At 35.7% G+C, this 11,468-nt stretch overlaps 2 protein-coding genes across 2 annotated transcripts; both read left to right on the top strand.

Moving 5' to 3' along the window:
- Positions 1-5,403: 5,403 nt before the first annotated feature.
- LOC136805460 (uncharacterized) lies at positions 5,404-8,559 on the top strand. Its single transcript, XM_067062033.1, has one exon. It carries the CDS (start codon positions 5,404-5,406, stop codon positions 8,557-8,559), a length of 3,156 nt encoding a protein of 1,051 aa, XP_066918134.1.
- A 502-nt stretch (positions 8,560-9,061) lies between these two features.
- On the top strand, positions 9,062-10,818 carry LOC136805461 (uncharacterized). Its single transcript, XM_067062034.1, has 3 exons — positions 9,062-9,517; positions 10,076-10,501; positions 10,618-10,818. Exons 1-3 carry the CDS (start codon positions 9,062-9,064, stop codon positions 10,816-10,818), a joined length of 1,083 nt encoding a protein of 360 aa, XP_066918135.1.
- The last annotated feature ends 650 nt before the right edge of the window (positions 10,819-11,468 follow it).

Raw genomic sequence — 11,468 nt, forward strand, 5'->3', positions numbered from 1 at the left:
ATCCCAGAACATTGTGTAGAATACTTCTTTATGGTGACGCCGAATTTAGCGTTGTCCAAAATCAAGATATATTGAGCATAACGGTAAAATTCATCTGTGATACTGGACGTTTTGGGGGACCGTTATTCTAGTCTTATGCTCCAAATCGATTGTGGTTTTAAAACTACCTGAGGAATTTCCCTTTTTTCTCAAATATTATGAACTTGATTGTAAGTTATACGAGGGGCGAGTTATACGTGCTATAGCATGGATAATGTTAGTTGCTCGAATTCATTTTCAACCCCCGCCCCCAAAAAGAAAAAGCTCGGAAAGGATGCCATTTGCGTTCTGGTGCTTTGTGATTCAATTTAGAATTTCTGTCAAATTATGTACTTCATTTAATGACGTCAAAGACTAGTCTTTTCTCAAAATCTCAAAACAGACAATAAAAGTTTGTAAAAGAAAACTGGGACAGTTCATAAATCAAGAGTAGTTGTTTTACAGATAATTAAGTAAGATAGTTGAAATTTCAGTTTTCAAATCTTTGAACAAATTGAGGATTAAAATCATACATTTCAGTACAATTTAAACTTGCCTTAAATTCATTGAGTCAAAATTCAAACAACACAGAACAGGTAAGACTACCCATCATTGGAAAATTGGGATTTCAATAGAGATTTTATCCCCACTGGGAAGAAGTTCCACCAGGGCTAAGAGACAGGGGTGTGAGTACTTTTAATTATATTTATCCTTCCAGAGTAATGTAATCAATCCTCTCTATTTCGAACCACTATGATTCGAATGTTTCCGCAATTCGAACAAAAAAATTTTCCCGCTCAGCTAGAATGTAGTGTTTAATCCTCTCTGCAATTCGAATCTTTCTCTAATTCGAAGAAAATTCTTGGTCCTTAAAAGATCGAATAAGACAGAGCCAACTGAAGGTTGACTTTTTTCGGTACAGTTACGCGGGAGAACCATCTCAATAATAGTTTTTAAAGGCTATTAAATACAAAAATCCTATTTTTAGATTTGAAATGAAAATAAAGATATAATATACCTAAATTCCATTTGTTTGAAGTATGCATTATTTTTTCTTTCAATTTTTCAAGTATGTAACAGTTCATAATATTGTTGAAAAGATAATTCAGAGCACCATGATTTCTGGGGAAAAATAATTCAAATCTATAATTTTATAAACATAAAATGGAAATGAAAAAAAAATTAAGTAGAAAGACGGGGGCATAGTGTCCTCCCCCCCCTGGATTCAGGGGGGGAATGGGTTTTGAGGTCAAAAGGACGTATAGGGGGGAAAGAATTTTTTTTTAAAGCCAGGGGGGGAAACGAGGGAGGGGGGAATGGAAAATTTTCATTCTAGGCATGGGGGGGAACTCACCAAAATCAATTCAAAATTGAAAAACATCTGGTTTTATGAGATGATATAGCATAATGCTTAGTTTTATTAATATTATGGTTTAAAAACAACCATCCTTTCCATTATTCTTGAATTAGAACTACCTTAGGGAAAACAATAAGCGTTAAGTTCATCGAATTACAGCTTTTTAATTTTATGCTTGAGGGGGGGGGACAGAAAAATTTTTGGAGGCAGGGTGGGGAAAAATGAGGGGGGGGGAATGGAAAATTTTCATTCTAGGCATGGGGGGGAAGAGACCCTGAAGGACACTATGGGGGGGTACCTGGGAGAATTTTATGGGATAAATAACAATTATAGCTGAAAGCAGGAGATTTCAAAATTACCTCTGTACCAAAAATAAAGTTTCTAGCACCTAAAAGATAAAAAGTTTTCTACTTATCTTTCACCCTGATTATAGTTAAGTGTTTGGAAGCCTTTGAAATTAAAGTACTCTGAATTATATTTTTTAATGGTACAATAAGTAGTTTATTCTTAATACATATATAGGAGTTGATCAAACCCATATTTTCAATTGGTCAATTCTTCGCAAATCTTCCAAAATCGTGTCATTCTCTTTTGCATTCAGTGAGCTCTTCAAATGCCACTTTAAGATATTGGTAAAGGATTTTCTGTTTCTTCGATTATTCAATTTGCATAGCAGCAATTAGTTCAACCGAGCATGTCCCACCTCATCAAGACGAAAAAACTCCCAGGAGTACCAAAGCTTGAAGCTTAAGTACCAAAGAGAAACTTTTTTGTTTTGATTTGGAATGCTCGCCAGTGTTGAGAATTAAGAAACTAAATTCTGGTGTAAAAAAAGAAACTAAGATTGTCAAAAATAAAAACGTGAAAACCTTAGGCACTCTTCATAGAAAAAGCTGATTTTCAAAGTCCAACAGAAAAATAATCATTGAAAGTTCGAATAAGATACATCTCAAAATATCCCACCATGAAACACAACTTTTGCCTTCTTTTTACTTACAATACCTTCTTACTTTATCCTCTTCCATTTTATTTGGAATTAATTTTTTGAGGGTCTGTGCCACATCAATGGCCTGAGAACATTATACCGGGTCGACTTGGGTCGGTGAAATATTAGCTAAGGAAGGTAAAGAATTAGTGATGGAAAAAGATCGTTTATCTTGTGATAAGACAGTAATTTCGACAATAATAAATTGCAAAATAAATTCATAATCAAAAAAGACCTTCCAAATGTTTGTGGTCTTTTTCCGTAAAATGCTATCAATCAAATTTTATCATTAACTTGTTAAAACTCCATAACTCAAGCAAGCAGCTAGGGGAACACAAATTTGTTCCAGTTAAGGACAGCTATGAAGTAAGTTTTTGGTGAGGTTAACTGAAGGTATCATTTCTGAGTTATAGAGGTTCGAGTAAAAGATACTGCACTTCATTTTAACTAGCCATAACTGCCGTTAAAAGTGCCACGAATTTGCTTTCAAAAGGAATGTATTATTAGCCCTAAGTAATTTTTGCTAGAAGTGACCTCTCACAAAAACGAAGAAATTATGAACTGCAAAAAAAATATAGCCAATTGACTTCCCTAATGATAAGTCTCTCAAAAAAGGGTCAAAGTCTCTCAAAACCAAAAATTGTAAAATCAACAGTAAAGCCAACACTACAGAAAACAATAGTTTTTAAAGTATATAGTAACCTTTTTTATGTTTTTCAAGTTGACGATAAAAGGCTATTAACCTCAGCTAGGTTAAAAAGACACTAAAACTAAAGAAAAGAATCTAAAAAGATTCTAAATGCATTTGTTTATATCCTCCTCTACATTTGTTATCAAATTTTCTAAAAAATTATATCATCATGGTCACAAGTGATCGCAAGCTGTTCTCCAACAAATCTCATATTATTCTAGCCAGGAGGTGACATAAAATTTCACAAGTACTGTCAACGGCTCTAACTTGGGACAGTCTGACAAAACATGGGACAGCAATACGGCCATTATTCTACTGAGCCTCCAAAGTCATTTAATTAACATAGTCGCAAATCATAGATAGAAAATAATGTAAATACGCTAACCTCACCAGGTAGGCTTTCACAAGTTAGAGCTGTTGACGGTATATACGCAATCTTGAGTTGAATTATTCAATAACAAGAGGTGACGGTGGGTAAAATATTCCAAGTTATAATCTCAAATTATACCAGGACATTGTGTGAAATATAATCTAAAAATCCTACCAGGACGCCGTGTGAAATATCCCAAGTCATAATATCAGTATCATACCAGGACGCCGTGTGAAATATCCAGCTGGCACACAACGTTGTTTCAACGTTCATCTAACGTTAAATGGACGTTGTGAACGTTAGATAAAGGTTGAAACAATGTTGTGTGCCAGCTGGGAAGTCATAATATCAAAATTATACTAGGATGTCGTGTGAAATATCCCAAGTCATAATCTCAAAATTATGAACTATACCAGGACGTCGCGTGAAATAGCCAAAGTCATAATCTCAAAATCATACCAGGACGTCGTGTGAAATATCCCACGTTATAATGTCAAAATTATACTAGGACGTCGCGTGAAATATCCAAAGTCATAATGTTGATGGCAGAAAAGCCATCTTTAATGAACTTTATAATTTAGTTTTAATTACGTTTAATTTGTAATCCCGGGTGTATATAAGTTCTTTTGTTTAGTGTCTTTTCATTTCATTGCGTCTCATGAGGCTTCTTTGTTTTGCATTGCGTCACATTCCCTTGCGTCTAGATAATTGCCCCTCATGGGAAATCAGATTGGGTTTATATTTTGTAACTATTTTGTTTGTAAACTAGTTCGACACAGAGAGAGTAAGAGAGCGTTTTTGTGTGTTGTGCTAGTAGAAGCAAAATTATTTTTACTGTCGTTTTTACAAGAACTTGAGAACTCGACTTTACATTTTTCGTTGTCTATTTTCTGTTTGGATTTCTAGTTTTCTACTTAAGTTCTTAATATTTCGACCAGTCATTAATAAAACCTTTTCACAGCCACAAAGGTAAAAATAATTGCTGAATTTTTTTTGAGACTTTTGTTCATTTTTGATTTTGATTTTTGATTTTTTCTAATCTCTCTCGTGTGTGTGTCGAACTCCTCTTGCGAGTGCTTGAGTGAATAACGGTAGGGTTTAGAACCCTCGTTGGATTTTTTTGCGCGCAACTTGTTCAGGTAACAAGAATTTTTTATCTTCAGAGAGCGAGATAATGCCCAGGAGTTGGGCCGTCCTGTTTTGAATTTTTAAACAGCGAGATTACTGAACTTTTGAATTTTTTGAAAGTATTTTTTTTTTTTTACGTTTTGCTGCAAGCTTGAGGCGATTTTCAATTTTGCAAGTTTGATTTTGATTTTTTGATGATGTGCTAGTGCATAAGTGCGCGGTTTAGAAAAGTTTTTTAACTTAGGAATTTTATGAAAATAGTTTGAACCATCCTCACCCAGAGGAAATCTGATCTGTCAGTTCTTTTTGGAGTCGTTTTGTTGCTGTGATTTGTGATTCATCTATTGAAAATATTTTGTCATCTCGTAATATTATATTATAACATCTTACAATTACATATATAATAATAAAGAAAAATATTGGATGTTAATCACTTCAGTGCTGAAAATCCAATCTAGATTTTGACTAGCTGCTTGATAATAACGTGATTTGATAAAATATTGGATGTTAATCACTTCAGTGCTGAAAATCCAATCTAGATTTTGACTAGCTGCTTGATAATAACGTGATTTGATAAAATATTGGATGTTAATCACTTCAGTGCTGAAAATCCAATCTAGATTTTGACTAGCTGCTTGATAATATCGTAAATTTGATAAAATTTGTTTGAAACTCATTTTGGAGTTATGTCCGAACCATCGGAAAATGAAGCGGCTCGTCAGTCTGATTGGGATAGAAATGTGACTAAGCGGAAGACCAGAAGATCTGATAAAAATTATGACTTTGAGCTTTTTGAGAGACAGCGGTGTAGGCTTGATGCTGAAATTATGAAAAGATGTGATCATGTTAATGAAATGTTGTTGAAGTCTTTGCCATCTAGTTCTGTTAATGATGAAATCATGGGTCTAGATAAGGCTTTTGCCGAATTGCTCTTTGTATGTGAAAAGTTGAAACCACTGATTAATGAACCACGTGAACTAGATTCGTTTTTGGCCAGTGTAGATACCGACATTTTCTTGACTAAAAATTCTGCCATACGTTATGCTAAGGAATCTGAAGCTAAATCTATCACGAAATCAACAAGGTCGTCGGGGAAGAAATCTTCGTTAGGGGCAACTAGTTGTTCGTCAAAGAGGACTTCTCCAGAAGAAAAAATGCTTGAGAATGCTACTCAACTGGCTAGTCTAGAAGTTGAACTTGCCTTTGCTGAGAGGGAGGGTGTTAGTGAAAAGGATCGTTTGCTCCTTGAAAAAGAAGTTGCAAAGAAAAGGGCCATTTCTGACATTTTTGAAAATTGGACTTTTGGAAATTCTAACTTTGAGATTAAGGCTGAGTCTACAAGAAAAAGTATTCCTATTTCTTCTGAGCAAATTTCTAGGCCAGAGTCTGTATCTAGCCCTGGTAGTGTCAATTTTTTGCCAGCTCCACCTTCTAAACCTAGAACACGAAGTGTGAGAAGAGTTTCTAAGTTTCAAACGACCGTTGATACTTCTGATATTTCGAATGCTCTTTTTGATCTTGTTAAAATGCAAGGTGCCCCTGCGGTTAAACTTGAGGTTTTCAAGGGTGATCCATTGGAATATAGATCATTCATAACAAATTTTGAAGAACTAGTTGAAAAGAGGATCTCTGACAGTGAAGGACGTCTAGCTCGCTTAATGAATTTTACTGAGGGAGAGGCTAATGACTTAATCCAGTGTTGTTTGTACTTAAGTGACGGTTACAATCATGCTAAGTCTCTATTGAAGAAAAAATACGGTGATCCCCACAGAATTATGACTTTTTTCAAAAAGGAACTAGATCGTTCGGAAGCTATTAAACCAGGAGACTCTTCTGCCTTTGGTAAATTTTATTCATTTCTACTCAAATGTGGTTCTGTCATTGAGAATAAACTTTCGAATAGTTTTGATACGGCTGATAATCTTTGCATAATAACCAGTAAACTTCCACTGCATTGTCGTGATAAATGGAATAGAAAGGTGATAAACATTCGAACTGAGTCTGATCGTGAACCCTGTTTTAAGGATGTGCTTTTGTTCGTGGAAAATGAAATGATAGTTGCAAGTGATCCACTTTTCTCAAGGGAAGCTTTTAAAGATCGGTTTTATGATGATTCTAGAGTTGGTCGTAGTGATTTCAAACCAAAAAGATTGCACGATAGAAAGGATGGTACAAAGGGTTATAAGACGTTTCTTTGTTCGGCTTGTGACGTAGACCATGATATTGAAGTTTGTCCAATCTTTAAAGGGAAAACAATGGAGGAAAAGTTTCGATTTATATTGAAGGAAAAGCTTTGTTTCGGATGTCTTGAAAAAGGTCATCTTGCTTCAAGTTGTAAAAATCGAAGAACTTGTCTGGTTTGTAATAAAAAGCATCCAACTATTACTCATGGAATGAGATTTCGTCATCCTCCACGTCTACCTCCTAAAGACTCGAAGAAAGACAGCTCTGAATCTAAAGAACCTGATGTCAGACCTTGTCCTAAAAAGCCTGAAGTTTCAAATCCACCTGTTAGTTGTATTTTGAATAAGGATTCTGAAAGAAACATTAGTATGTGTGTTGTTCCAGTTATATTACGTCATGAATTGTCTAAATCTGACATTGTTACATTTGCTGTGCTTGACAATTGTTCACAAGCTTCCTTCATTTCTGAAGATATTTTATCAATGTTGTCGATACCAACTGAACGTACTAATTTGACTGTTGACACAATCACTTCCTGTAAGACTGAAGCCTGTCATGTTGTATCTGGACTGAAAGTGAAAGGATTGCATGCTGGTGATGGAAGTTGGACATCTCTACCAAAACTTTTTAGTAAATCTTACATTCCAGTTGATCAAAGTGAGATTCCTACATCTAAGTCTATTCAAGCTTGGCCCTATTTGAAATCTATAGAGTCTGAACTTCCAAACACTGCTTCTTTGAAAATAGGAATTTTAGTTGGAGGAAATTGTCCTAAAGCTATTGAGCCTGTGAAAACAATTGCTAGCCAAGATGATGGTCCCTTTGCTTACAAGACAAAGTTAGGCTGGTGTGTCGTAGGACCAATTTGTTCTCCTAGATCTAAGTCTGTAGCATGTTGTAGAATTTCGGTGAATTCTAATGGTAGATCCAATCATCTGTTGGTTGAAGAGCCAAGAGTTAAGGATTCTGGAATTGAGACTATGCTTAAGAACCTATTTTCTATTGAAACTGTGCCTGAAACTCGCATGTCTGATTTTGAGGTATTTTCACAAGATGATCTGCATTTCCTTGAAATAGTTGAGTCTTCAGAGTTCATTGATGGTCATTATCATGTTCCACTACCATTTAGAAATAAGAATCAGTCCTTCCCTGACAATTTTCCACAAGCTTTGAAAAGAATGGATTCGTTGAAAAGAAAATTTCAATCTTCTGCGCAGTTTCACTCTGATTATGTTAGTTTCATGAAGAATATCATCGAGAAAGGTTATGCTCAAGAGGTTACGTCATCATATCCTGAGGGTCAGAATTGGTACATTCCACATCATGGTGTATACCACCCTACGAAGAATAAAATTAGAGTTGTTTTTGATTGTAGTTCGTCATACAAAGGTTTCTGTATGAACAAAGAGCTTATGCAAGGTCCTGATCTAGCTAACCATTTGATTGGAGTTTTGATGAGATTTCGCCAGGAAAATGTTGCTTTCACAGCTGATATTGAATCTATGTTTTTCCAAATCAAAATTCCTGAAAGTCAACGTCGGTTTCATCAATTTTTGTGGTGGAGGGATGGTGACTATTCCAAGCCACCTGTCACTTATGAGATGAATGCTCATTTGCAAGGAAGTACTTCGTCACCAAGTTGTAGTAACTTTGCCTTGAAAAGAACAGCTTCTGCTGGTGAGATTGAATTTGGTTCTAAGGCTGCTGATACACTTAGAAAAAATTTCTATGTAGATGATTTACTCAAGTCTACTGATTCTGTTGAGTCTGCTAAGTCGCTTATATCTGACGTGTCAAGATTGTGTGATTTGGAGGTTTCCATTTGACAAAGTTTTCATCAAATTGTCCAGAAGCATTGGAACCTGTTCCAGTGATTAAAAGAAAAGATGAGAAGTGTTCCTCAGTTCAACGTGTTTTAGGTGTTTTATGGTCTTTGAAAAATGACATCTTTCAGTTTGAAGCACCTGATAAAGTCTTTGCAAAAACACGTCGTGGTATGCTTTCTGCTTTGAATTCGTTTTATGACCCATTAGGTCTTATCTCTCCGTTTATCTTGAAAGGTAGATTGATATTTCAAAGTGTTTGTCACTTCCAATCGGTTGGGATGACCCTGTACCGAAGGAATATCTTTTTAAATGGGAAAAATGGATTGAATCTTTATCTGATTTGAAATCTTTGAAAATTGATCGTTGTTTCAAACCTAAAGAATTTCGCGAGGTTGTAGAAATTAGTCTCCATCATTTTTCAGACGCTTTTGATTATGGCTACGGTGGTTGCCATTATCTTAGATTCGTAAATTCTGATAATTCTGTTCATTGTTGTTTGATCATGGGTAAATCACGTGTTGTACCTGCAAAGAGTAATTATACTACTCCTCGTCTTGAATTAATTGCTGCTACTCTCTCGTCTCAGATTGCTAAATTCATTGCAAAAGAATTGGATTTCGAAATTGCTTACGAACTGTTTTGGTGTGATAATACCTGTACATTGGGTTACGTTCGAAATTCTAGTAAAAGGTTTAAGAAGTTTGTATCGAATAGAGTGTCGCTCATCACTAAATCATCTGATTCTTCTCAGTGGAAATATGTTGATTCTGTTGATAATCCAGCAGATCATGCATCTAGAGGCTTGAAAGTTAAAGGAGATGATAAAAAGCTGTCTGAGTGGTTCAATGGTCCAAGTTTCTTATGGAAAAATCCTTTGAGAACTGAAGATTTTTCGTCTGATATTGTATCTGAAAATGATCCTGAATTAGTCAGTCCAAAAGCAACAAAGGTTTTGCTCGTAAAAAATGATTTTGTTGACATAATAAGTTACTTTGAGAAACATTTTTCTTGTTTTTTGAGGATGAAAAAAGTTATGTCCTTTATTCTTCTGTTCATTGAAAAGTGTCGAAAAAAGAATCGTAAACGTTATAGAAAAACAAGATCTACACCTGAATTTAAGTTTGACAGTCTTCTGTCAGTTGACGTTTTATCCAGAGCAACAACATGGATTTTTAAACTTCTTCAAGAAAAATATTTTTCTTCTTTGTCTGATTCTAAACTTGTTTCGTTGAATGCCTTTTGTGATAAGGTTGGTTTATTTCGTGTAGGTGGTCGTTTGAAGAGGTCTGTACTTCATGATTCTATCAAATATCCTGTAATCATCCCTCAAGATTCAGAAGTTGCAAAGTCAATTGTTAGATTCTATCATGAGAAAGTTTTCCATTCTGGAAGGAATGCAACAATGAACGAGATAAGGGACAATGGTATATGGATTAGTAGTCTGTGCTCTCTTGTCAAGTCTGTAATCTGGAAATGTTTTCTATGTCGTAAGCTAAGAGGTAAATTTGGTACTCAGATTATGGCAGATCTACCTATTGAACGAACTCTTGAAGCACCTCCATTCAGTTTTTGTGGTGTTGATTTGTTTGGTCCCTTCCTTGTAAAGGAACGTCGAGCGATGGTTAAGCGTTGGTATACTTGTTTGTCGAGTCGAAGTGTTCATCTTGAGTCTGTCTTTTCTATGGATACTGATTCGTTTATTCTGTGTTTGAGACGTTTTATTTGTAGAAGAGGTTCTATCAGGATGATAAGAAGTGATAATGGTACGAATTTTGTTGGTTGTCAAAGTGAGTTGAAAGAATTGTTTCGGAGTCTTGATCATAGTAAAATCAAATCGTTTTTGAGAGATGAGTTCAATGCTGATTACATCGTTTGGGAAAGGAATCCCCCATATTCGGGCCATTTTGGTGGTGTTTGGGAGCGTCAAATTCGTAGTGTGCTCGTAATGTTTTTAATGGATTCTGTGACACATAGCCAATCGTACAATGATGGAGTCTTTCAGGGACATTGCTGTGTGAGGTTGAATGTATTTGAATTCTCGACCTTTTGACTGTGGAGAATATCTCCGATCCTTTGAGTTTGACAGCCAATAACTCCAATGATGCTGCTGACTGGAAAGTCCAAGATTGTGTTACCACACCTGGTGCCTTCAGTGATTCATCGGCTGGATCATTCACGAAGACAATGGAAACGTGTTCAACATGCTGTCCACGAAATTTTGGACTCGTTGGCAAAAGAATTTTAACAAAACTTCAATAAACGAACGAAATGGACGAGCAGATACGGAGTTTCAACTTGGTGATATTGTGCTGCTTAAGACGGGACGACAAGCGAAATCAAGGCGCTCGGGCGCATAATTGTTGCCATTACGGACGAACACGGTGACTGTAGAAAGGTGACAGTTTAAACATTGTACGGTGAATTCGAACGACCTATTTCGAACGTTGTGCTGTTGGAAGAATGCGATTCCCCCCTAGGAGTTTTCAAGATTAAGAATCTTGAAGGGGAGCCAGATGTTGATGGCAGAAAAGCCATCTTTAATGAACTTTATAATTTAGTTTTAATTACGTTTCATTTGTAATCCCGGGTGTATATAAGTTCTTTGTTTAGTGTCTTTTCATTTCATGCGGTCTCATGAGGCTTCTTTGTTTTGCATTGCGTCACATTCCCTTGCGTCTAGATAATTGCCCCTCATGGGAAATCAGATTGGTTTATATTTTGTAACTATTTTGTTTGTTAAACTAGTTCGACACAGAGAGAGTAAGAGAGCGTTTTTGTGGTGTGCTAGTAGAAGCAAAATTATTTTTACTGTCGTTTTTACAAGAACTTGAGAACTCGACTTTACATTTTCGTTGTTCTATTTTTCTGTTTGGATTCTAGTTTCTACTTAAGTTCTTAATATTTCGACC

Source organism: Clytia hemisphaerica, unplaced genomic scaffold (assembly GCF_902728285.1).
Source record: "Clytia hemisphaerica strain Z4C2 unplaced genomic scaffold, Clytia hemisphaerica genome assembly, whole genome shotgun sequence".
Classification (NCBI taxonomy): Eukaryota; Metazoa; Cnidaria; class Hydrozoa; order Leptothecata; family Clytiidae; genus Clytia; species Clytia hemisphaerica.